Here is a 27,479-nt window from a genome sequence, read left to right as displayed (position 1 = left end):
ACAGCATTCCCTTCCATCTGTGGATTGTTAGTGGTTTCAGGTTGGTCTGCAATCCGCAAGGTCAGCGGTTCAAACCAACAGCTGCTCCTCAATAGAAAAATGGGGCTTTCTACTCCCGGAAAGGGTTTAAATCTTGGAAACCCACAGGGTGATTCTACTCTGTCCTATATGGTCACTATGGGTCGGCATTGACTCAATGGCAGTCAGTTTGTTTTTTGTTTTAATGGAGTTACAAAGGTGTAGCGTGTCAGGTCCCAGCAGCCTCCTCCTTACTCCGCTAGCAGCTCCCAGATGTGCTCTGACTCTTCCTTACAGGGTCTGGGGGCCGCCCGAGAAGGTCATTGTTGCAGTGGCTGCAACAATGGGCTCAGCGTAGGAACAACTGTGAGGGTGGCACAGGGCTCGGCACTGCTTCGTCCTGTTGTGCACAGGGTCGCTGTGGGTCGGAACTGATTCGATGGCACCTGACGACAACAACAATGAATGACTCACTGCAGAAGAACGTCACCTAGACATGCTCCCAATATTAGCAAGAGGCGGTGCACACTGTCCTAAAAAATTGGGGTCAGCAGAAAGAGAAAAACAAGAGACTAAGGAATGGGTGCCTAAAACACGCATACAGCTAAAATAGCGGGGATGTCACTAGGGGACACGGGAGAGCTGAAATCAAAGAGTTCCAGCGGAAAGAAAATGTTTGGAAACTGATTATGGTAGCAACTGTGCAATTATGCTGGATCTAATTGAATTATGGAATGTTCTAACATCTGTAAGAGCTGCCAGTAGAATGATTAATTAAAAGAAAATAGAAAGCAGCAGCAGGAGAGAGAAGCGTGTCCTTTGGACTCCTAGGTTGCTACGTTCTGAACCTCGATCTAGAAGACAGAGAGCTGTGACGAGAGACATGGCCCAGCCAAAGCAGGAACGCCAAGGGCCTGAGACAGATCGGGGGTTCCCCAGCCCTCATGGAGCAAGAAAGTTGAGTGGCTCCTTTCAGGAGGCACACTTTCAGAGTGGGGTGCTCCAGACACGTTAGCAGTGGGGCTAGGTTTTCAGACCCACAGAGCGAGAGCTGAGCACTTTGGGCTGAGGCTAACTTAAGGTGGAGTGGAGTGCCTTTGGGGCACTTATTGGCAGAACTAAAAAACCTTGTAACATTGCCCAAGCAGGGCAGTGTCCAAGGAACTGTCATGGCAAGAGAAGCTGAGATCCTGAGAGAGGCATGCCTGAAGGCACAGCTGGGAAGCTGTCTTGACCAAAGAACTGTATCCTGAGGAGTTCCGATTCTGAATTGTAACCTATTACCTTCCCTAATATACCCTGTAATTATGAGGGGGAGCAAAAGATGGGATCAAGTGGAGAGACGAGCTAAAGATGGTACAAAAGTTCAAAGTGTAAGGCCCACCCCACCTATGGCACTTGTGACCAAACTTTTCTTCCAGATGTTCCTCTGGGTCAGGGCCTTAGATGAAGTTAGGGAATACACCTGTGCCTGAGCTTCAGCCTGAGACCGACGGTCACTAGGTGCTTTCACGGGGCTGAGCATTTTTTTGTGCCTAGAGATCCTGTTTTCCGGGCCCCTGTGCTGAGTTTAAAAAGCCAGGCAGTCCGTCTTGTCAAGCACTTTCTTCTTTTTCACTGTCCCTCTACCTGGCACCATGCCCTTTTCCAAGGGCTGGTCTCCCCTGACAACATGTGCAAAGTATGGAAGATGAAGTCTTGCCATCCTTGCCTCTAAGGAGCACTTGGGCCCTACTTCTTCCAAAACAGATGTGGGTGTCCTTTTAGCAGTCCCTGGTGCTTCCAGCACTCGTCTCCAGCACCAGAGCACATCGATTCTTCTGGGGTCTTCCTTCTTCAGTGTCCAACTTTCACAGGCATGTGACACAATGAAAACATCACGACTCGGGTCAGGCGCACCTGAGATGCGACTGCTGGAGAGAAAGTGATGTCTGGTGGAGGTGCCTCCCTTCTGGCTTCTGTGCCTGGTGTGTTGGCAGGGGATTACAGCCATCTAGCACACACTGGATCCACAGGGCACATCCATCCTGGGATAGGCTTGCCAGGTGGTTTCCTTGGCAACCAGAGTTACTAATCCCCAACAGCCTCCACTTACCAGTAATGGGGGGTGGGGGGGGTACACATAATTGGATTAGTGAAGTCTGTGTCTTTATGAATGTGCAAAGAATCTTAACTCTTTAGAACTGACTTCTTAAAGGGACTAAGCCTCTTTTTCAGACCAGTAGGAAATGAATTAAAAAAAACAGACCGTTTAAGGCCAGCAGGATCAGGATCCTAAGTCGCCTCTGTTGTACCATTGACGGCACTGAGGTCCAGAGGACTTCGGAGCGCATATCACTAGTTATGGAGACTCCCATCCTGAACTCTACACCAAGAGCCACTTCCACTGTCTGAACACCACCCTGCCTGCAGACCTGTACGCTAACTCTCGGAGGACAGGGACTATATTGTATGGTTTTGTGTGTACCTTCTCCAGAGGGACGGTTCTGTCCAGTAGCAGCTAATCCAAATATTTATCACGTCCTGACCTATGTCTCTTCGACCAATATTTATGATTATACTCTTATAAGCCCCCTGGCAGTGTGAATAGTTTAGTTAAGCTTGCCCCAAGAAGTTGACAATCCCATCTCTGAGCCTGGCTGCTAACCAAAGGCTGGGCCTCCATCTAACAGCTCCACGAGAGAAGGACTTGTGACCCGCTGCTGTAAAGATTGCAGCCTGGAAAATTATATGGGGGATCCTACTCTGTCACCTGAGGCCACTGTAAGTCAAAAATCAGATGCTTTTAGGAAACTGAACTCCATTCATTCTTTCATCAAGAGGAAATGAATCCTCACTGTGCGCTGACTTTGTATTGGCCATTTATCCCTTTGCCACTCTGTTCCACCCTCTCCATTCATTTTCCACTTTCTCAGTTCCCTTTCCCAGATGTTATGGCCACTGAGAATGCCATTGCCCTTGGCGGCAGGTACCATTGTCCACAATTCTTATGCACTTGAAAGTTGGACAAGGAATGAATAAAATAGACGAGAGAGAAAGCGATGTGTTTGCATTGCAGTGCTGCCACAGAATGGTAAATACAGTGAGGACTGTCCGAAGAACAGACAAATCTGTCTTGGGGAAGTACAGCCAGAAAGCTCCTTAGAAGTCAGGACGGTGGACGTGCCTTTCATACACGTTGGACGTGTTTTCAGGAGAGCCTCGTCCCAGGAGAAGGACCTCGTGCTTGATCAAGTAGATTAGCAAAAAAGAGGGAGTCCCTCCGAGAGGGGAGCTGACACGATGGCTGCCGAGTGGCAGAAGAGCAGCCAGGGGCTCTGCTGCTGCGCACGGAGCGGCTGTGAGTTGGAACGGACTCAACAGCACCTGACAACGGCAGTAGCCAAGTGTGAGCGGCTGAAACAACTTTCTGCTGGCTGAAACAACCCACTGGTGGTGTTTTTGTCAGAGCAGCACTAGAAAATGAAGTCAATTTTCTTCCCCAGGGACTGATCCCTCCTGGTAACAAGTCCAAAGTTTAAGAGATGGCCTCTCACTATCCTAGCTCCTCTACCGAGACAGATTTGCTCATTCTTTTGGCAGTCTGTGGTAGGTTCAATGTTATTCACCAATGCCGTAATCTGGCTGGGCAAAAGATAATGCCCTTACATCACAGGACTTTATCTACAGCCTTCTCAGGGAATGTGAGGTTGGGAGGGAGAGAGAGAGAGAGGTGCACACCACCTAGAAAATGTGGAATTGTTCACTACAGATTAGTCGGTAAGCACTTGGTTTACCATAATCCAATGCTGTATATGCACCCCGCCCCCAGCTATCCCTAGGTTTTAACAATCTTGAATTTTAGTGTGTGCGAATTCTGAAATCTCTCACCAAAAAAAATCCTAGTTTCCTCATTCTTTGGAGTACACATCGCTTTTAATTTGCTTTATTTGGATCCTCTGAATTAGCATCATCAACAGAACTGCTTCTGCTTACTGCTTCCATCTTTAAGAATGCTCTATTACTGGGTAATTCAGAAAATACTTCTATTTGAGATGTGCACATGGGCTCTGAGTTATGTTGGTGCTTCTCTAGAGAAGCAAAGACGGGATACTTTTATATATATATATATATTTATATATATACATATATATGATATGTTTATATAGCAAAAAGTTACATAACAGCAAATTAGTCCACACAGCAGTACAGAGAGCTCAGTCCAACTCACTTTCGTGGGACAGTTACTATACTGAAAGTCATTCCAACTGATGCGGCCAAGGAAGCAGGCAGGAAGATGAAGTAATGAGGTATAGCAGAGGCCAGCAGAGCAGCAGAGCAAAGCAGGTCCCAGTGTAGCAGGTCACAGCCTCACGGGGTAGTGATGCGGAGGTGTAGTGGCCTTTAGAGTGGTGGCTAGATGAGTGGTATTGGCCCTCAGGCATCAGACAAGGCAAGGTGGGGGTGACGCCACAGCATGGAACAGCACAGGACACAGTCCACCATGGTCCACCGGTTGGCTCTTCCCATGGGTAGCACAGCACACGGGGTGAGGCAGGGCTGCTAGCTCAGGTAGCATGCTGGTCCAACCACCAGGGAGAAAGAGAGAGGGGCTGGTCTCCAGCAAGCCATTTATCTGGGTCACATTTCCAAAGGTCAGCAAGCTGCAACCTGATTGACAGGCTGAGCTCCACACATTCTTCTCAGGGCTGCCATGATGGCACAAAATTCACCATTACAGCTGGTTAAAGCTAACCTTATCCCTGTGCCTCCCTGTAAAACGACAATCTTGCCAGGCTCTGTGCTCAGTTTTACTTATACTTAATGTTGACAAATGCCTCCTTCTTTGGGTCATCAAACAAATATTGATTAAGAGAGCAGTCGCACTTAAGGACGTCAGCTCCCGTGAAAGGGCCCTGAAGATACATGAGTGCTGCAGCAAAGCGTGGTCAAGAAATCAGAGGGAGCATCCGAGTCTTAAAGGCTTGTCTTAAAACAAGCAGCCGTCTAAATGAGGTGTTGGCTAAACCCACGGGGAAGAAGCACATCAGCCTGTGTGATCCAATGATTGTAAGTAATAAAATCCAAGATCAGATCAGAGGATGCTATGAGAGCTTGCAGACGATGGCTAACAGAGAGAGCCCAAAATCCACTTGCAAACTCCTCACAGTGAGTAAGCTCCTTGAACTGCATCAGACCGTTGATCAGGGGTGTGACCAGCCTTGGCCTCAGACAAAGGGCTTCAAAAGGTGAATTAATTCAGGATGTTTAGGTTACGGTCTAATATCATTTATTTCCGTACTGACCCAGTTTTCATTTGTTCCAGTTTCTGGTATTGCTTTCTTTTTGGAGGTTTTTCTGTATTTTGCTTTGCTGTTGTTGGGATTTTCTTGGTTTGTTCGTTTGTTTGGGGTATGCATCTCTTCCCATGTAATCCAGGATAGGTATCGTATATACTTGAGTATAAACTGACCCAAATATCAGCCAAGGCACCTAATTTTATCACAAAAACAGCATTAAAAATGTGCTGAAAAACATGGCTTATACATGAGTATATATGGTAACTCTATAGATAAAAATCACTATAGATTAATAGTTTCCTAGGAGTGTAGCACAGGATGTTAGGGAGCTGATCACAATGGAGATACAAGAATGAAAAAAAAAGGTTCTAGAATTGATGTGGTGGATATTGCACAACTCCTTTTAATGTAGTGGAACCATTGGACTGTGTGATAAGTGAATTATATGTCAATAAAACTTCTATGTCAAAAATAAAATGAACTTGAGAAGAAAATTAACTAGATCAAGAAATAAGAGAGCAGTAAATACAAATTAAAGTAAGTCAAACATAATGCTACAGTCAAAACTATTAAAATGTGAAGCTACTGTTTCTGGGCATATCCTCCCCCCAGGTCTAGACACTTCTGAAGGCGATGTTTCCATCTCCGTCGTCCTTTCCCCAAAGACAGCTGCACGCTTCCATTTCCACCACAGCCAAACAACAATCTTGTCATCCTTGAGTGCTTCCAATTGTGTCCTTTGAATGTGTGGAACAAAATGAACTCTGAAGGGGCTGCTAGATCAGGGCTCTCAGGTGGACAGAGAACCCTGACCATGGTTTCCCAACAAAATCCTCAAAGGCCTTGCAGATGCATTGTCCCGATGGGAAAAGTTCCTTGGCACAACTTAACTATTTCTCACCGATGCAATTCTCAAATTCAAACTTTTTTTCCTGAAAATTTATTAATATTATCCCTTTGGAATAAACAGTCACCAAGCCTTCTGAGCTGCCTCTCTACCTTGAATTTGGTTTTTAAAGATCATTTTATTGGGGGCTGTTACAGCTCTTATAATAATCCATACATCAATTGCATCAAGCATATTTGTATATCCGTTGCCTTCATCATTTTCTTCTTTTTTAAAAATCATTTTATTGGGGGATCCTACAGCTCTTATCACAATACATACATGCATCCATTGTGTCAAGCACATTGGGACATTTGTTGCCATCATCATTTTCAAAACATTTTCTTTCTACTTGAACCCTTGGTATCAGTTCCTCATTTTCCCCCCTCTGCCTCTCTCCCTTACGAACCTTTGATAATTTATAAATTATTATTACTTCTACCTTGAATTTAAGTGGCCAAGCATACCCCGTTGGAAGCAAGCCACTGTTATGTCTGGACCATTTTTTGAAGTCACCCTAATGAAACTGACTCACTTCTATCAAGTTGGCGCCGGCCCATAGCAAACATAGGAAAGGATAGAACTGCCCCTATGAGCCTCTGAGATTGCAACTCCTATGGGAGTAGAAAGCCTCATGTTTCTCCTGAGGAGCAAGTGGTGGTTTAGAACTGCTGACTTTATGGTTAGCAGCCCAACTTATAACTATATCACCAGGGTGCCTTAAGAAGACAAGTGAATTAATGAGAGAAATTGTCTGCAGACATTGCAGACACAGTTTCTTTGGAGTAAACCCAGGCATGAATGAACTAAATTCTAACAGGAATACTTTTGATTACCTTTGTATAGCATTTAAATAGTCTTATACTGGATTCTCTAGAGAAGAAAAACCAGTGAAGTATATGTGTATATATGTATATATATAAGTATATGTGTATATATGTGTATATATATGTTTATATATAAGTATATATATGTATATATAAGTATATGTGTGTATATATGTGTATATGTATATAAATTGGCATTCTATGATGCCCACACTCCCGACACAACCGCAGAAGACAAAGTGGGTGAATAAGCAAATATGGTAAAGAAAGCTGATGGTGCTCGGCTATCAAAAGATATAGCGTCTGGGGTTTTAAAGGCTTGAAGGTAAACAAGCGGCCATCTAGCTCAGAAGCAACAAAGTCCACATGGAAGAACACACCAGCCTGTGTGGTCACGAGGTTCCAAAGAGATCAATTATCAGGCATCAAAGAACAGAAAATCATATCATTGGGTGCACACCTCCATGATATGATCACTGAGGACAAACGGGTGCATAAGCAAATGTGATGAAGGAAGCTGATGGTGCCCCGCTATCAAAAGGTATAGCATCTGGGGTCTTAAAGGCTTGAAGGTAAACAGGCAGCCATCTAACTCAGAAGCAACAAAGCCCACATGGAAGAAGCACCACACCAGCCTGTGCGATCACGAAGTGTCAAAGGCATCAGGTATAAGGCATCAGAACAAAAAAAAAATCTTACCATAGTGAATGAAGGGGGAAGTGCAAAGTGGAGACCCAAAGCCCATTTGTCGGCTGCTGGAGATCCCCTCGCAGAAGGGTCTAGGGGAGGAGATGAGTCAGTCAGGGTGCGATGTAGCACCGATGGAGAATACAGCTTTACTCCAGTTCCTAAATGCTTCCTCCCCCTGCCCCCCACACCAACTACCATGATCCGAATTCTACCTTGCAAGTCTGGATAGGGCAGAGGATGTACACTGGTGCAGATAGGAGCTGGAGGCACAGGGAATCCAGGGCGGATGATACCTTCAGGACCAAGGTGTGAGTGGCGACACTGGGAGGGTAGAGGGAGAGTGGGTTGGAAAGAGGGAACTGATTACAAGGATCTACATGTGACCTGCTCCCTGGGGGACGGACAACTGAAAAGTGGGTGAAGGGAGACATCGGATAGGGCAAGATATGACAAAATAATAATTTCTAAATTATCAAGGGCTCATGAGGGAGAGAAGAAGGAGGGCGGGGAAAGGGGACCTGATGCCAAGGGCTTAAGTGGAGAGCAGATGCTTTGAAAATGATGAGGGCAATGAATGTACAGATGTACTTTACACGATGTATGTATGGATTGTGATGAGTTGTATGAGCCCCTAATAAAACGTTTGTTTTAATTAATAAATAAACTGTAAATAAAGAGACTGGCTAGCACAGTTGTAGAAGCAGGCAAGTCCAAATCTGGGCAGTTTCTAAGTGTGTGGGCCAGGTGTTAGCTGCAGACTTCTCATGGTTTGCATAGCTTCAGGAGCTGATGACCCCACCTTGGTAGGAAGACGACAGGCTGATGGCTACAGAAGAAAATGAATCTAAGGTCAGCAAGTCAGGCTTGTGGCTGCAGTGCCAAATGAATTTAAGAGCAAAAGGCCAGATGGCAGGTCACGGACCACTCCTGGGATCAGCAGGCAGTATGGAAGGCTATTGTCTCAAATCTAATGAAGTATAGGACAGTGAGCCAGATGCCTAATAGAGACCCAACAAATGGCAAGCAAGTTTTCCCACAGCATCCACTTTCATTGGAAGCAGCCCACCCACTAGAAGAAACCGCCTTTCAATTCACTGCATCGGGATTTGACTAAGGGTGCTGCACCTCGCTCTAATCCAGCGGTTCTCAACCTGTGGGTTGTGACCCCTTTGGGGGTTGAACGACCCTTTCACAGAGGTCGCCTAAGAACCTCAGAAAACACATATTCCCAGTGGTCTTAGGAACCAAGACACCAATCTTCTATCCATCTCCAGGCAGGTCCACCCACATGCAGATACACCCATGTATGAGTCCCCGGTGTAAAGACCATGCTTCAAGACAAAATTTCATTTATTTGTAATTAGAAATCTATAATTACACAATCTATAATCACATAATGTTTGTGATGAATCACTACGCTTTGATTATGTTCAATTTGTAACAATGAAAATACATCCTGCCTATCAGGATGACAATTCATGACGGTAGCAAAATTTCAGTTATGAAGTAGCAACAAAAATAATTTTAAGGTTGGGCGTCACCACAACATGAGGAAGTGTGTTAAAGGGCCGCGGCATGAAGTGGAGAACCACTGCTCTAATCTTTTTACAACTGATGGCCTCCCCTAGCAGATCCCACTATAGAGGTGATTACACTGTGTTAGGTCACGTTTTGAGGCCTTACCTGCCCAGTCACTGAGAATCCGGACCCGGCCAAATGGACAAGCCACCAAGCTATCACAATAATGGATGGAGCCCAGGTGGTGGTGTGTTGCGTGTTGGGCTGTGAGTCACAAGATTGGCAATTCAAAACCACCAGTGGCTCCTTGGGGAAACGATGGGGCTTTCTACTGCCGTACAATGTTACAGTCTTGGCAATCCATAGCGGGGTATTTCTACCCCATCCTACAAGGTCACTCTGAGTGTGCATCGACTCTGTGGCATTGAGCTTGGTTTGAGCTATCGCAGTCATGTATATGGGGAGCGATTAATGAATGCGGCATGTGTAATTCATGTCCAGGTTCACGTCATTCATCCTGGGTGTAGTTTTAAACTAGGTGCTGTTGAGCGGATTCCAACTCATGGGTGACCATGTGACGTCAGAACAGAACTGTGCTTGGTAAGGTTTTCAATGGCTTAGTTCTTGTAAGTAGATCATCAGACCTTTCTTCTGAGGGGCTCCTGGGTGGACTCAAACTTCCAACTTCTCGGTTAGCAAGCTAACACTTTCACTGCTTGGCACCCACTGTCGTGGAGTAGATGCCAACTCCTGCTCAGCCTCCTTGGGGTTTGTGAGGCTGTACATCTTTACAGGAGTGAGTAGGCTCGTCTTTGTCCCACAACAAGGCTGATGAGTTTGAAATGCTGACTTTGTAGCTACCAGCCCTATCCATCACCCACTAAGCCATCAGGGCCTCACACCCTCCATAGCAAGTATAGTCATAGTAAGCAGGCACTGTGTATTAAAATCGACAGAAGCCATTCAGGACCAAAAGGCAACTCTGTTCACTTTCACTTTGCTTCTGTGCCACATCACCGCAAGCATATTGACAATACACAACACAACTATATTCTTCCGCAGTTCCGGAGGTCCGACGTCAGAAATAGGTTGCCCTGAGCTAAAATAAAGTATGTCGGCAGAGCTGGGGCCTTCCAAGTAGTGTTCCTTCCCTTGCCTTTTGCCGCCTCCAGAGGCTGGCTGCACGCATTGGCTCATGGCCTCTCCCTGCACTGCTGCATCACATCTCAGACTCTGATCTCCAGCCTCCCTCTGAGAGGAATGGTGAGGGGATCACTTGGACCCACCCACATTAGTCAAAGTAAAATCCTCGATTGAATCACATTTGCAAAGTCTCTCTGGCGATGTGAGATGCCATTTACAAGTTCCTGGGCATCCCTGGGGACCACTCTTCAGCCTGTCATAGGAGGCATGGCCACTCTCAGCTGAGCCAGTTTCCTTTTGCCTCTCCTCTGGGGTCAGCTGGCTTGAGGGAGGTGGGAGGACACAGGCGGTCCTGCAATTGCCCTGCAAAGTGTCAGTGTCGGGCAGGTCTTCCGCTGCCTCCACCTGGTGGTCAGTCATATGCCCTGGGGCCACTTCAGCCATTGTCAATCAGCCACCCTAAACCCTGCCTTCTTTCTCCCTTGTAGCATCCTGAGTGCCAGGAGATCACAGTGTCAGGAAGCTGAGAGGCAAACGAAGGCAAGATGTCGGGCCGGAGTGGGAAGAAGAAAATGTCCAAGCTGTCCCGTTCATCCAGGGCGGGCGTCATCTTCCCCGTGGGGAGGCTGATGCGCTACCTGAAGAAAGGGACGTTCAAGTACCGGATCAGCGTGGGGGCCCCCGTCTACATGGCAGCCGTCATTGAGTACCTGGCAGGTAACGCAAACAGACCTTGGTGGGTGGGGCATGATCTCAGAATCCCGCTCGCGTGCCTAGTCTGGGGCAGCATCCATCACCCTCCGGGCCCTGGGCAATAGCAGGCAGGCGGAGGTCGGGTGGGCAGGCCTTGTCTGTGTGCTTTCCTGCCCTTTCAAGATTCCATCCCCACACCTCAGACTGGAGTTGGGAAAACAGACTTGGAGTCTTGGAAAGCTGGCTCACTCAATCTATGGGCTCTGTTACCTTGAGCTAACAACTTAAGCTGTCTGTGCCTTTGGATATTTCCAGAGCAAGCTTATGCCCTTGGCTAAAAGAGCTAATGTACGTAACATGCCCAGGGCAAAGAATGCATTCCATAAATGGCCAATCGTCTCCTCTTCCTTCCCTTAAGAACTGAGAGGATTATTGGGGCAAAGTGTAAATGACTAATCTGGTGAAGGTGTTGTATCTTCAAGCTGTATTTGCATTTTAATGAGACACAAAGAGCCCAGCCAATCAAATGAATCCTGACTGGTGGGATTGAATGGCCACTACAAATAAGTAAAAGGAGCCCTCGTGGCACAGTGATTAAGTAAACCCCAAAAAAGGTCAGGGTTCCAACCTGCCAGTCGCTCTGTGTAGCCAATGTGGCGGTCTGCTTCTGTAGAGGTGGACAGCCTTGAAAGGCCTGTGGAGCAGTCCACTCTGTCCGGTTGAGTTGCTAGAAGTCAGAATCTGTCCCAAGGCAGGGCAGTGGCCAGGGAGGGGTGAGGGTGGGGGGCTTGGATGGGTGAAGGGGTCGGCATGTTTGTAAGTTTGGGGTGGCTGTTAGTATCTCCTTTGGGTCGTGTTTAAGGAAGGGAAGTCCAAAAGTGGAAGCCTCCTGTCGTCCTTGAAATGACTTTCACCATTCATGAAGCCTCCTTTGGGTCAGGCCTGGAAGATGTAGCAGAAAACAACCCTGCTAATCCCAGATCAAACACACCAGTCACTCGTAGGGAGAAAATGAGGCTAACTGTTCATAAGGATTTCCTATATAGGTTCTTGGAAACCCTACATAGGGTGGTTATGCACTGGGATTCATTCAAAGGCAGTGAGTGAGTTTATTTGGAGGCATTAGGACTGCAGGTGGGTAATGGGGATGATAAGAAAGAAGGGACAGCTTGGGAGACGGGTCGAAAGCAAAATCAGCTGTGCTCCAAAAATGGTGAGAAAATGGCACAGAGGGGTGGCCATATCTGACCTTCCCCGACTGCCTGTTGCCAAGAGGCAGGGGTCTGTAATCCCTCCACCCGCCGTCCTTCCTTACCCTCCTGTGGCACCAACCGTCCTCCCAGGGCACTACTTCTCTGCTGGATTCAATCATTTGTTGCAACGGCCGCACAGAACTCAGACCACACTCACAAGTAAGGGGCTCCGTAAGGGAGTTAACAGGTGACCACAAGCCAGGATTAGTAACCAGTAAAGATACAGGAATTGGTCCACGTCAGCACCTCTCCTCAGCCAGCAGCCAAGTCTCTCTCAGGGACTCAGACTCTCGGTCAAGTGGCCCTTGGCCTTTGACTCCATGGACCAGGAAGCCAACCCACTGCTCTGCCCCACAGTCTACACAGACTGTGCTGCTCTGCTGTTCGGTTTCGGGGTCCGCTTGCTTCACCCACTGATGCCTCTGGTCTTGGCCTCCGCCAGCGACCGGAGATCTCAAATGTGCTACACTGGTGGCTGCTCCTCAAATGGTCTGGGAATTTCTCTCTTTTCCTGCCAAGACAGCTCATTCTTCTAAGCCGGGGAGTGGCAACTAAAATGGACCAGTCCCCTCTATTCGTGTTACGCATACCTTATTTGCAGAGTCCCGCCCAGTAACTAGGTGGGGATTACAGAGACATGGACAGAAGAGCCACACTAAGACATTTCACTCCTTTACAAATGGGTTGGATAAAGGGGAGAGGTATCAAAGGTGACCTGAATCTTCCACATTTGGGTTAACTACTTTCTTTCAAGCCAGGCCTCCTTGGGAGCGGGGGGAGGGGACAGAAGATGAGACTCGGAGTCAAGAGTACTGGAGAAGCATGTAAGGGTTGATTAAGAGGAAGAAGAAAACGCAGCCGGTGACTGGAGATGGCGCCTGTAGGGCAGTAGGAACAGTGCAGGAGGTACGGGATGTGGAGTTTAGGGCATCTGTGAGACATCCAGCAGAGTGGAGTAGTTTGGAATGTTGGCTTTTGGACACTCCAAGCGAGATTGTCGCCCTGCCACACCGCAGCTAGGAACCAGTGGACACATGGCTTTACTACTCTCTGTGAGACACGCTTAAGGTAATGCCTGAAAAGTGCTTTGTGGCCTTCGGTCACATGGTCCCCATTGCCTTCCAGTCAAATGTGACTCACAGAGGCTCTTTGGGACACGGTAGAGCTGCCCTACCGAGTTTCCAAGCCTGTAAATGTTTACAGAAGCACACTTCCACATCCTTCTACCCCCAAGTATCCGGTGAGTTCCAAGTGCCAACCCTTCAATTCACATGGGTCTGGGGGACCCCGTAGACGGCTTCCCATGTGCAACACGACAAACTGCTGTTGTTAAGTCGAGACCTCTTAGGTATGGCTGGAGCCCAAGAGAGCTGAGGGTTAATGGTGTGGGTGTAAGACCGTGGAAGGGAGTGAGGTCACCAGAGAGATGAAGCCCCAACTAGCACCACCGTGTTCTAGTTTATGGCCAAGTAAAAAGGGAAGCGGTGGCACAGGTGGCTGAAAAGAATAGCGAACATTTCAGGGAGGAAAGCAGGTGAATGCACATCCAGAAGATGGAACAGGGTGTATTAGCAAAGGCAGGTGCTCCTGCAAGGTCACAAGGATCAAAACCAGACAGGAACCCAAGGCTTAGCCACCTGCAAGGTCATGGGTGAGCAATATATGGGTGGTCACGCCCAAAATGCAGTGAGCTGAGGGGTGGGAAGTATGGACTCCAGATTGGGGGAAGGGGAGGAGTTGGCTCAAAAGAGAGGAAGAAAGGATGGTGGCTGATGGAGTAGGAGCCAGGGAAGAGGGAGGAGGGTGGAGCTACTTGAGGCGTCAGCCTGAGCAGTTTCTTAGCCTGAGATCCTCAGCCCCAACGAGGTCCATGAACATGGATGAGAAAAGTACGTCTTTATTTCACTAACATTCCCTCACAGTTAATCTCTCTTTCCTTTTGAATGTGAGCAACGAACCACAAGTAATATCTTCAATACTTGGGGTGTTATTATTTAATGTGTTAATAAAGAAGAATATGCATTATTATGTACCAGATATTTTTAATATCTTGAAAAATAGATTTCAACTTAATTGGGTTTTTTATTTATTGAAATACAGTTAACCATTGAATATTCAGTGGGTTGTGCAACCATCACCACTATCTAATTCCAGAATATTTTCATCATCCCAAAAAGAAACTCTGGGTCTCTTAGCAATCATTCACCATTCCTTTCTCCCTCCTAGCAATAATGACTCTACTCTCTGTATCTATGGATTTACCAATTCCAGATATTCCATATAGAATCTTACAATATGTGTCTTTGAGCCATATTCGTTCCTTCACCTAACATAATGTTATTCTATGTGCTGTATTTTAGTCATTTTTAAAGCTTTCTTTAAAAAAGAAGAAGAAGGTTCTTCTGACCGCTAAGGCAGAGAAAGAGGCTGGAGACACTGAGATATGGATCTCTCTGGGGAAGTGGGTGCCGGTGGATCCAAACCCCAATGCAGGCTCTAGTCCAAGAGGAGAAGGTACCTCCTTCAGGTCCCAAGAGGGCAGGGGCATCGGGAACAACAGCACACCAGGATGCCCTCCTGTGGGGACGTCAGCCTCTGAAGACCCCGGCTCTGTCACACAGTATTATCTGCACAGCCCTTCTTGTCTGACCCTCATAACAAGGGTTAAATTGCAGCAATCGGCTCTTATCTTCCCCAAATCCCAGCAGTGCACTGGAAAGCAGCCAGGGATGGGGGGTTTCCTTGGATCATTTTTCTTTTCCTCTCAGATCCAAGTCTGTGGTCTCTAAAAGGTCCTCTCTCAAAACACAGCAAAAGGACAGTAGCAATTATCTATGAATAATTACACAGAATACAAATGGATTAATTACACCAATCAAGAGAGAGAGAGATCAGAAGAATGGATAAAGAAACATGGCCCGTCAATATGCTGCCAACAAGCAATACGAGTTAGGCACAAAATAAAAATAAACTAAAAGTCAAAGGATAGGAAAACACAAATCAAGCAAATACTAGCCAATAAATACCAAGAGTGGTGATATTAATTTATGGTAAAATTGATTTTATGGCAAATGCCTGCATGAGACAAGAAAGGGCATTCTAGGACAAAAAGTCAATAAAGTTCTATACACCCAGGGAAAGAGCCAAAAAATTAAGCTTTAACAAAGAGTTAAAAGAGGAATAGATAACTCCATAATAATAGTAGGAGACTTTCATATGACACTTTAGATGCAGGGCAGGTTAACTAGAAAGAAACTCAGCAAAATGCAGAAGTTCTAAACAACACTAACATGTTGGTGTTCTAAATTAACCAACTTATCCTCATAGAAATATACAAAATATTTGATCCAACCATGTAGGAGCACTGGTAATATAGTCTTTACTAGTTGGGTTGTGTGGTAGTTATACAATTTCATGTCAACTTGATAAGTGTAGGGGTGGAGTCTATCCTGTCAATCAAATCAGCCTGATGATGCCTCCTTGTGGGCATGGCCTTCTCATAAGGATTCTGAGAACTTCCTCTTTCTCTGCCTTCATCTTCCTCCAAGCCACATGGAGGCTTGCTGAGACCTATTGAAACAGCTGGAAGAGCCACATGGAGACACGCGCCAGCCCTGAGATGCTTCTACCACCATTGGATCCACAAGACTTTTCACCCACCAGCCCATGATCTTCCTGCATTCAGCAATATTGCATATGCGGCGTGAGTCTGAAGGGGAATTTATGGACTAGTATCAGACATATGGGCTACTATCAGACTTATGGACTTGATCTGGACTGGGCTGAGATGTTTTCTCAATATACAAATGCTCTTTGATATAAAGCTCTCTATTACACACATATGAGCATCTTTGGATTTGTTTCTCTAGTCAACCCAGCCGAACAAAGGCTGCTAACCACAAGGTCAGCAGTTTGACCTCACTGGCTTCTCTGAGGGAGGAAAATGAGGATTTCAGCACCCTTAAAGATTTTTCAGCCTTGGAAATCCAAAGGAGCAAATCTGATCTGTCATATAGGGTCACTATGTCACCACTGACTAGATGGCAATGCAGTATTTTAGTTTGTTTGGTTTGACCCAACAACAACGCAATCTACATTCTTTTCCCAGTGTACAAGGAACATTCTCAATGACAAACCATATAAGGTTTGAAACCTTCAATAAGGTTTCAAACATCCAGATCGTACAAAGCATCTTCTAAGATCACAATGCCCTGGAATTAGAATATCGATATCAGGGAGCATAAGGAAAATAAAACAAAATACATGGAAGTGGAAGAAAAGTAATATCCTGCTTTAAACCTAGGGAGTAATAGAAAATGAAACTTTAAAATTTATGAATCAAATGAAAATAAAATATACTAAATATAACAATACACATTCACATACAAAAAAGGGGAAAGAACGCAAATCAACACCATAAGCCACCATTTCCAACAATTAGAAAAAGAGAAGCAAAACAAGCTCAGTCGGCCGAAGAAAGGAAATATTAGAAATAAATGGAGCAGAAAGAATTAACAAGAACAGAAGTCAGTTTTTTGAAAGAACTAATAAAATTGACAAAGCACTGGCAGATATAACAAAGGAAAATATGCAAGTTACATGAATAAGAAATGAATGGTTGGTGGCCCAACAGAACCAACAAAAATAAAAAGGATATTAACAGAATATTATGAAGGTCTGTATGCCAACCAATTTGAAAACCTAGGGGAAAATGAACATATTTTAGAAACACACTGTCTACCTAAAGTAACACATAACAGACCTATCACAAAACAACAAGTAGAACAAGTCATTTAAACCTCCCCCTCCTCCCAAAAAAGTCAAGGTCCAGGTGCCTTCAGTGGCAAATTCTACCAAATACTCAGATAAAGGCTGACACTAATTCAACTCAAACTATTCCAGAGCTTAAAAAAGATGAAATGCTTACAAATTAATTCTCTGAGGTAAGCATAATCCTGATACCAGAGCCAGGAAGAGACGCCACTGAAAAAGAAAATTATTGGCCAATATCCCTCACAGATATTGATGCAAAAATTCTCAACAAATACCTAGCTAATAGAGTCCAACATCATATCCAAAACATACTACATCATGACCAAGTTGGATTCATATCAGGTATGCAAGGCTTGCTCAATATTAGAAAAGCAATGAATGTAATCTACCACATAATTAAAGCAAAGTAACTACATAATTGTATAAATCAATACAGGCATTGGAAATATCCAGCCCCATTCCTTTTTGTTTTGTTTTAAACTCCACCTATTAGGACTAGAAGGGAAATTCCTCAAAATAACTTAGTACACATACACAAAACCAAGGGCCATTATTTTCAGTGGAATGAGAAAAAAAAGCATTTCACTTTGTTTCTGGAAACCAGGCAAAGATGCCTTTTATCACCACTCCTTTTCAATAATGTATTAGAAATCCTAGGCACAGCAGTAAAGAAAAAGAATTAAAAGGCATCCAAAGCAGTGAAGTAGTAAAATAAGATAGTATACATAGAAAATCCCAGAGACTCAATAAGAAAACTATTGCAACTAATAAAAGGATTCAGCAAATGACATGGTGCAAGATCAACATAGAAAAATCCATCAGATTCCTCTACACTAACAAAGAGAACTCTGAGAAGTAAGTCAGGAAAAGAATACTACTTATAGTAGCCAGTGGAAGAGAGTTCCACAATGGAAACTCCAAACACTACTGAAGGAGCCAAAGGAGACTTGCAGGAATACACCATGCTCATGGATAGGAAGTCTAAGCATTGTGAACATGTCAGTACTACCCAAAGTGACCTACAGATATAATTCAATGCCAATTCAGATTTCATCCTTTCTCTAAATAGAGGGGAAAACAGGCCACCAACTTTATATGGAAAGAAAAGATCCCATATAGGGAAACACAAAGGGCCAAAACTCATTAAAGGGAGAAAAGATAATCTCTCTAACAAATGATGCTGGTGCAATTGGATATCTATGTGCAGAACAATGAAACAGGACCCATATATGACTCCATATAAAAAAAAGCTAATTCAAAATGAGTCAGAAACCTAAATGTTACACAACAGTGTCCTTTCCATAGCATATTCAGTACAATGTTTTTTTCAGCAAGAGCCCTGCTGGCATACTTGGTTAAGCATCAGGCTGCTAACTGTCAGGTCAGCTATTCAACCCCACCAGCCTCTCTGCGGAGAAAAGACCACTTTCTGCTCCAGTACAGATTTGTGGCCTTAGAAACCCTAGGGAACTTTCTACTCTGCCTTGTAGACGCATATGAATCAGAATCAACTCGGTGGCAATGGGTTGGGTTACCAAGAATAGAATGCTTTTATTATGAAAATGTCCAGCAGATGGTAGTAAAGGCTGTCTTGTTCTAAGAAAATCAGAGAAGTCAAGTGAGGAAGGGACAGCTTTTTCCAATTTGTCCAGAGCTTTCTTTGGAGCAGTTGTGGCATCATTGGCATAGATCTGAGGGAGGACAAAACTAGGGGCAGGGGCCCTATGAGACACGACATACCTCATTGACTCATAGTCCTACAGGGGACAACACTGGAGACACAGTATGGGAATTGCACCCAAACTGATTCCACCACACCAAGACTAAAACACTAAGAGAGTGCAACAGAACAGCAAGGGGAACAGAGCAACGAAGTCCCCAGGGAATACCAAAAATAGACTTTGGGGCCAGGGCTTGGCGCCCCAACAGACTCAACCGGGAAACACTCCTAAAGGCCAACAAACAGTTCTTGAACTAACTACAAGCTTGTCTTTTTTGTTGATGTTGTGTTTTTGGGTTTTTTTTTTCTGTTTTGTTCTTTGGTCATTGGCTTTTGTTGTTGTTTTATTTTGTTGCTTGGTTTTGCTCTGTCTTGTTTTTGTGCATGTTATTCTCTCCGCAGGTCTGTCCAAATAGGATAGGCTGGATGAACAATCTGGAGGAGAAAACAATGGGATCGACAGTTCCAGGGGGACATGGTAGTGGGGAGGTGGGAGGAAAGGAATTGGTGTTAATAAACTCAGGAACAAAGGAACAACAAGTGATCCAAATCGATGGTGAGGAGGGTATAGGAGGCCTGGTAGGGATTGATCAAGGGCAATGTAACCGAGAGGAATTACTGTAACCCAAATGAAGGCTGAGCATGATAATGGGACAAGAGGAAAGTAAAAGGAAATAAAGTAAAGTGCTAGGAGGCAAAGGGCATTTATAGATGTCTAAATAAAGGCATGTACATATGTAAATATATTTATATATGAAGATGGGGAAATAGATTTATGTGCATATATTTATAGGTTTAGTGGGACCCCACTCAAGTACTCCCTCAATGCAAGAAGACTTTCTTCTATTAAATTGCCATTCAATGATGCTCACCCTCCCGACACAACTGCTGAAGACAAAGCGGGTGCATAAGCAAATGTGAAGAAAGCTGATGGTGCCTGGCTATCAAAAGTTATAGCGTCTGGGGTCTTAAAGGCTAGAAGGTAAACAAGCGGCCATCTAGCTGAGAAACAACAAAGCCCACATGGAAGAAGCACACCAGCCTGTGTGATTATGAGGTGCTATAGGGATCAGTTATCAGGCATCAAAGAACAGAAAATCTAATCGTTGTGTGCTCACCTCCCTGATACCATCCTGAAGACCATCGGATGCATAAGCAAATATGGTGAAGAAAGCTGATGGTGCCTGGCTATCAAAGGATATAGCATCTGGGGTCTTAAAGGCTTGAAGGTAAACAAGCAGCCATCTAGCTCAGAAGCAACAAAGCCCACATGGAAGAAGCACACCACCCTATGTGATCACAAGGTGTCAAAGAGATCATGTATCAGGCATCAAAGAACAAAAAAAAAATCATGTCATTTTGAATGAGGGGGAGTGCAGAATGGGGACCCAAAGCTCATCTGTAGGTAACTAGACATCCCCTTATGGAAGGGTCGTGGGGAGGAGAGAAGCCAATCAGGGTGCACTGTAGCAACGATGAAACATTACAACTTTCCTCTAGTTCCTAGATGCTTCCTTCCACCCCACCCCCGCACACTCCACTATCATGATCCCAGTGCTACCTTACAAATCTGGCTAGACCAGAGGATGTACATTGGTAAGATAGGAACTGGAAACAGGGAATCCAGGACAGATGCTTCCTTCAGAACCATTAGTGAAAGTGGCGATACCGGGAGGGTGGAGTAGAGAGGGGGAACCGATGACAAGGATCTACATATAACCTCCTCCCTGGGGGATGGACAACAGAAAAGTGGGTGAAGGGAGATGTCGGACAGAGTAAGATATGACAAAATAATAATTTATATATTACCAAGGGTTCATGAGGGAGGGAGGAGCGGGGAGGGAGGGGGAAATGAGGAGCTGATGCCAGGGACTTATGTGGAGAGCACATGTTTTGAGAATGATGAGCCTAACGAATGTACAACTGTGCTTTATACAGTTGATGTACCTATAGATTGTGATGAGTTGTATGAGCCCCTAATAAAGTGATTTTAAAAAAAACTAGGGGCGGGAACCCATTTACAATGACCTGGACAAGAAGGAGGAAGTCTTCACCCAGACAATGACAATCAGCATGGAGAAGAGGCGCAAAGCTGCATGAGGTGGCGGGCGACGGGGAGGAGGTGGAAAACAGAGGAGATCTCACAGGAGCAGCGGGTGAGGGGGGCTAATCCTAGCAGGGGTAGGTAGGACAGAAGTTTGGGTTTCCCCAACGGTGGAACCCCAGGGAGGCCGTCTATGTGATGGGATGGCAAAGCTGGAGCTACAGACTGTGAGCGGGTGGGTGGAAGCTGACGTCATGAATTGAATGGGGCCACCCCCAAAGTTGGCATTGACTGAACCCCAAACAGCAGAGGTCACACACTTCCTCCTGGATTTCATTCCAGTGTGGGTGGAGTCACCAGGAGTCAGGGGCCAACTTGCTGGCCGCTAACAACACTGTCCCAACTAGCATGCTGGTACTTCTCAAACTCCATTGCCCCAATTGATCCAGAAAACATGGTCTCGGAGTAAATGAATATCTGATAGCAACAGCGGTGCCCCATTTCTTTTTCTTTCTTTCTTTTTTTAAGCATAAAACACCATGTTCACTGCTTCAAACCTGAAAATAATGATGTAAAAATGAATATGCCATGACTTAGCACGTTTCGTTGTGGAAAAGATATAAATATTTAACTCTAATGTTTATTTTATTCTAATGTTCTGTTAATCACATTTTCTTAGTTAACATAGTATACTTATGCCAAGTGGTTATTATTAGTATTAGCATTTTCTGAATGATGGCAATTTCATGTGCTATTTTATCTGAAATATAAGTGATTGTAAGGACTCTTGCAGAAGTCCGTTAATTTTCGAGCTTCGTGTTTATGTCATTATACAGGCACCTCTCCCTGAACACACACCCCCACCAAGACACTCCCCTCACATATTGCCTGCATCATCCCTCTGAGAACACATGGCATACTGACGTTAGCTTCCTAAGGGAAGGACAGTTTTCTGAGACTCGCTGAGATAGTTGTACTGGCATCTAAGCTACATAGCTTACTGCTTCAGCGTCATATGAAGAAGTGTTGTGCCGTCATCACCCCACTGCATTTCGGAACATTTGCTCGTATCTCATACTAATTGTTAGCTCCCCATTTCCCCACAGCCTCTCTGCTTTGCCCCTAAGTAATTATTAATCCTATCTAGATTTGCCTATTTGAGATTGCATATGCAGAAAATCAGACAAAACACAAACAAGAAATAAACAAAAACAATGACAAAACAAAGAAGAAAAACCTCAGGCAAAAAGAAAGCAGAAAATATTAAAAACTGAAATAACTTTAAAATAGGTCACAAGGGAGATAAAAGGATAAAGTATTCGTTAGCCCAACTACACCTGCCATAATCAACTTTATAATGCAGGTTGTCTGACTCCAAGGCCATTCGCGTCCTTAACTGTGATCAAGGGGATTCAGTCGAGGCTCGTGTGGGAACTTGCAAATGGATTCAGTGCTTCTGTCATCCAGAGCCTTCTGCAAACTCGGTGCTCACACTTTAAGCTCTGATCCCGTTCCCTCTTTCAGCTTTGGATTTTATTATTTACAATCCATGGATCACACAGACTGATGTGCTTCTTCCTGGTGGACTTGAATTTCTAGTAGGGTTTGCTTTATCACTTTTGTAGAAATGTCTGTTACTCTGGGGTGGTCCTAAAACAATGTTAGATGGCAGCAACTCATTGGTCTTCTCCCTCATCCCCTGTCACTTGACCCCGCTGAAGTGAGACTTCCTCTGTCGGAGTGGTTTTTAAGAGGTACAAATAAAGGGGTTCCTGGACACTAGGCAGGCGCACCACCTCATGGTTAGGACCCTTCGCCTTAGTGTTTATCCTTTCAGGAGTGGATTCATACAGTATTTGATGTTTTGTAATTGACTAATTTTGCTCAGCATAATGATTTCCAGGTCCATTCATGCCATGAAGTGTCTCATGGTTTAATGTATAACATTCCATGTATAAGGTATAATATTCCATGGTGTATATGTTTTAGGAATGTATAATATTCCATGGTGTGTATGTTTCTTTATCCGTTCTTCTACTAATGAGCATTTCAGCTGTTTGCAGTTTCTTGCTATTGTGAACTGTGGTGTAATGAACATGGGAGAGCATACATGTGTTCCTGCTCTGTCTCTTATTTCTTTGGAATATATAACAGCAAAGGTATTGCTGGGTCATATGGCATTTCTATTCCCAGTTGTTTTAAGTAGCACTATATTTCTTTCCCCAATGGCTATACCTATTTACAAGCCCGTCATGAGTGTATAAGAATTTCCAACTCGTACTCGCTTCGGCAGCACATATACTAAAATTGGAACGATACAGAGATTAGCATGGCCCCTGCGCAAGGATGACACGCAAATTCGTGAAGCGTTCCATATTTTTAAAAAAACATTAAAAAAAAGAATTTCCAACTCTCTGTGCCCCTGCCAGTATTTGTTGTTAAGATTTTTTTTTAATTTGTCTATCATTATGAGTATTCAGTAACTTATCGCATAATTGTTTCATTTGGAATCTTGGGGAAGGCTAGGGATGAGCATTTCCCTGTGTTTGTTAGCCATGGGCCTGTCATCCCTCATGAATTGTCTATTCGTGTCTCTTGCTCATATTCTAATTGGATTAGTTGTTTTTCTTATTGATATGTTGTGAAATTCTATAGATTTTAGTAATTAGTCCCTTGTCCATTGTGTCATTGCTAAAGATCTTTCCCCGATTTGTGGGTTCTTGGTTTACTCTTTTTTTAAATCATTTTATTAAGGGCTCATACAACTCTTATCACAATCCATACATAGATCAATTGTGTAAAGCACATTTGTAAATTCATTGCCCTCATCATTCTCATAACATTTGCTCTCCACCTAAGCCCTGGCATCAGCACATTTTTCCCCTCCCTGCCTGTCGTTTTATTCTTTTAATGAAGTGTTGTATTTTTCACAGGTCCCAGGCATCTCTTTTGTCCTTCACTGTGAGTGTTTCTTTATTATATTTGGTGGTCTGTGTATGCCCTGCAATAGGGCCCTTAAGTTGTTCCCAATTTTCTCATTAAGGATCCCTATAGCTCTTGGGCTTACATCCATCTTGAGTTTGTTTCTGTGCATGGCAAGAGGTATGGTTCCTGTTTCATCCTTGTGTATATGGAAATCTAATTTTCCCAGCACCATTTGTTTAGGAGAGTATCCCTTTCCCGTGGAATGTCTTTTGATCCTGTGTTGAAAATCAGTTGGCTGTATAGGTGAATGCTTTTATTTGTGGGTTTTCTATTCTGTTCCATTGATCTATGTATCTGTCATTGTATCAGTACTAGACTGTTTTGACTACTATGGCTGTGTAGTAGGTTTTGAGGCCGGGTAGTGCAAACCCTCCTGCTGTGTTCTTCTTTTTGAGAAGTTCTTTGCTTATTCTCAGCCTCTTCCCTCTCCACATGAAGTTGGTAATTGGTTTTTCCATTTCTTTAAAGAATGAAGTTGGGATTGGATCAGAATTCTGTTGTATTTGTAGATTGCTTTAGGTAGTATTGACAATTTTACAATAGTAAGTCTTGCTATCCATGAACACATGTATTCTTCCATTTGTGTCGGTCTCTCTTGATTTCTTGTAATAATGCTCTATAGTTTCCTTTGTACGGGTCTTTTGTTTCTTTGGTTAGCTTTAATACCAAGTAGTTCATCTTTGGTGAGGTTCTTGGAAATGGTATTGTTTTCTTGATGTCTTTTTGGGGGGCTCTCTTCACTGGTACTTAGGAATCCAATTGATTTCTTCCTGTTAATCTTGTATCCTGCTACTTTATCAAATCTCTCAATTGTTTCCAACAGACTTTTGTGTAGTCCTTGGGGTTCTCTCGCTATAAAATCATATAATCTTCAAAAAGCAAGTGGTTCACTTCATCGCCCAATTGCATTCCATTGATTTATTTTTGTTGTGTAATGCTTTGGGCTAAACCTTCCAACATGATGTTGAACAAGTCACTCATACATTTAAAGGCAGCCAGATTTGATTTAACAGAACATCCTCATAAAAGCAAGGTAGAAAGTAAAATAATAAGGCAGAAGACATATGGGAAAGACACACAAATGTTATAAAATTCTGAGCTGGATTTTTAAAAATTATTTTATTAGGGGCTCATACAACTCTTATCACAATCCATACATACATCAATTGGGTAAAGTACATTTACATATTCATTGCCCTCATCATTCTCAGAACATTTGCTCTTCACTTAAGCCTTTTTTTTTTACTGTTGACACAAAAAAAATTTTTGGATAACCCATAAAATAGTTTTTTTGTTTCCTCACATTTACTATTTATTAAAGTCAGAGTCACATGTAGGTCCTGAGGAACAGATGGAAGACTACGGACCCCAACATCCTTCCTTCTAAGGAATTAGGGGCATCCCCATTAGTAATGCACTTTCTGGGTTAGGCGTTTCCTCGCCTTGTAGTGTAAGTCAGTCCTTCCTATTCGAGGTGCTTTCAGATAGAGCAGCCTGGGGTGACAATGCAGAACAAGAGCAAAGGAGGAAAGGGAATTAGGAGAGTGGCCCCCACAGACCTGAACAACAGACCTGAGTGACAACATAACTATTCTTTCCAGAGACGGCCCTCCTTTCTGTAGGCTGAAGGAAATGCAGGCCCTGTGGTATGGTTCTGAGTCAATTGGAATTACAATGGCAGAAGACATGTGGGACACACAGTGCAGGTTAATGAGGAGGCTCCCCTGTCATCAGCGGCTCAGGCTCATTCCATCTTGAGATCCACAACTTCTTCCTATTGGTCAAAGAGGGCTGCTCTAATTCCAATGATCTTGCTCTCTCGGCCGGGAGCAGGGCACAGCCCCTTCGTTGAGGGATCCTTCCCAGTAGGATTGTACAATGCAAGTGCTCATCTCCCATGGCCAGAACTTAGTCTCGTGACCACATTTATCAGAAAGGGAGGCTGGGGGGTGTGGTCTTTGTTGCTATGGTAATAAGCTCAGCAAAAGATCAGGGATCCAAATATATAATAGGAGTCCAGAGGATATGTGAGGGGGGCTTTCAATAGTTCGTGGAAAAATTCCATTATCTTTTAGTTCCATTTTTCCATGTGCTTCCTGAAGCTCATCTGTGGACAGATAACTTGGAGATTTTCTCATAGGTCATTTATCAGGTCTTGCTAAAATACCCTACTTGTGTGTGACCTAATTCCTTTCTGTTTTCTAAATTTCTTTCCAGATCCAGGCATTAAAAAAAAATCATGAATGACTACAAATGATTGAACTCAAAGAGAGTTTCTAAAGAAACGTTTTTTAAAAGCTCAGACTCCATTCTATAGTTGCCTATTAACACCCTCTTGTACTTTCAGCGGAAATTCTGGAATTGGCTGGGAATGCCGCAAGGGACAACAAGAAGGCTCGGATAGCCCCGAGACACATCCTGCTGGCCGTGGCCAACGATGAGGAGCTCAACCAGGTAACGCTGAAGGCTCAAACCAGACACACAGTCCCTTTGTCCAACAAGCTTCTGCACGGGGACCCAGCTGGCTACATCCTTCCTTCTACAGCCCCAACAGATATGTGAAACAGGAAAGACACAAAAACCAAACTGTATGAGTGAAGGCCACGTTCCGTGAGCTTTATGATTCAGATTCGAACCAAAACCGTCTCTGGAATAGACCGTCATACATTCTGGGTCTGGCTAGTTCTTTTCCTCTCTGAAGGCAAAACTCCATGTGCTGCCAGGAAGGAGTGCACCAGGCGTGTGAAATGCTCGTCTCAGTGTCTTCACCCAAAGACCAGTTTATTTTGATGGGGCAATGGGATCCTTACTTATGTATAGGAACAGGAACAGACTCTGCCTTGTAGCACAAATCAGCCATCTCCAAAGTAGAGTGCACAGCCCCTCTGAGGGTCTGCAGGGTGGCTCTCACTGCCGCTGAGGCACTTCTGACTCATAGCGACCCCAGGAGCCAGGAGAGAACTGCCCCTGTGAGTTTCTGACACTAGAACTCTTTTATTTTAATTGTTTCATTGGGGGCTCTTATAGCTCTTATCACAATCCATACATCCATTGTGTCAAGCACATTTGGACATTCGTTGCCATCATCATTCTCAAAACATTTTCTATTTGAGCCCTTGGTATCAGCTCATTTTTCCCCTCCCTGCCCCACCCTCCCTCCCTCATGAACCCTTGATAAATTATAAATTATTTTCAAATTTTACATAGTCCACTGTCTCCCTTCACCCACTTTTCATCTCCCTGGGCGAGGGGGTGTTATATGTCCATCATTTTGGTTGGTTCCTCCATTGTTCCCCCAACTTCCCCCCACCCTCATGGTATCATTACTCTCATTATTGGTCCTGAGGGGTTTATCTGTCCTGGATTCCGTGTGTTTCCAGCTATGATCTGTACCAGTGTACATCCTCTGGCCTAGACAGATTTATAAGGCAGAATTGGGATCATGATAGTGGGTGGAATTATTTCAGAACTAGAGGAAAGTTGTATGTTTCATCAGTCTATAGTGCACCTGACTGGCTCATCTCTTCCTTGTGACCCTTCTGTAAGAGGATGTCCAATTGTCTACAGATTGACTTTGGGTCTCCCCCTCATTCGCATCGATATGATTTTCTGTTCTGGGTCTTTGAGACTGGAACTCTCTACGGGAGTAG

At 44.3% G+C, this 27,479-nt stretch overlaps 1 protein-coding gene and 1 non-coding gene across 2 annotated transcripts in view; both read left to right on the top strand.

Annotated features, from left to right (window-relative positions):
• MACROH2A2 (macroH2A.2 histone) overlaps positions 1-27,479 on the top strand; it is a 59,706-nt gene that overhangs the window by 16,218 nt on the left and 16,009 nt on the right. Inside the window, exons 2-3 of the mRNA XM_075533981.1 lie at positions 10,850-11,078; positions 26,177-26,283. Coding sequence (XP_075390096.1) covers positions 10,907-11,078; positions 26,177-26,283 — 279 coding nt within the window. The 5' untranslated portion in view covers positions 10,850-10,906. The remainder of the gene's footprint in view (positions 1-10,849; positions 11,079-26,176; positions 26,284-27,479) is intronic.
• Positions 23,122-23,225, top strand: LOC142429992 (U6 spliceosomal RNA). The gene has a single exon (XR_012780486.1). It is a non-coding gene; the product is annotated as a U6 spliceosomal RNA (small nuclear RNA).

This window comes from Tenrec ecaudatus, chromosome 16, assembly GCF_050624435.1.
Source record: "Tenrec ecaudatus isolate mTenEca1 chromosome 16, mTenEca1.hap1, whole genome shotgun sequence".
Taxonomy (NCBI): domain Eukaryota; kingdom Metazoa; phylum Chordata; class Mammalia; order Afrosoricida; family Tenrecidae; genus Tenrec; species Tenrec ecaudatus.
Note: the sequence above shows the minus strand (reverse complement) of the source record. Positions and strands in the feature narration are given on the sequence as shown.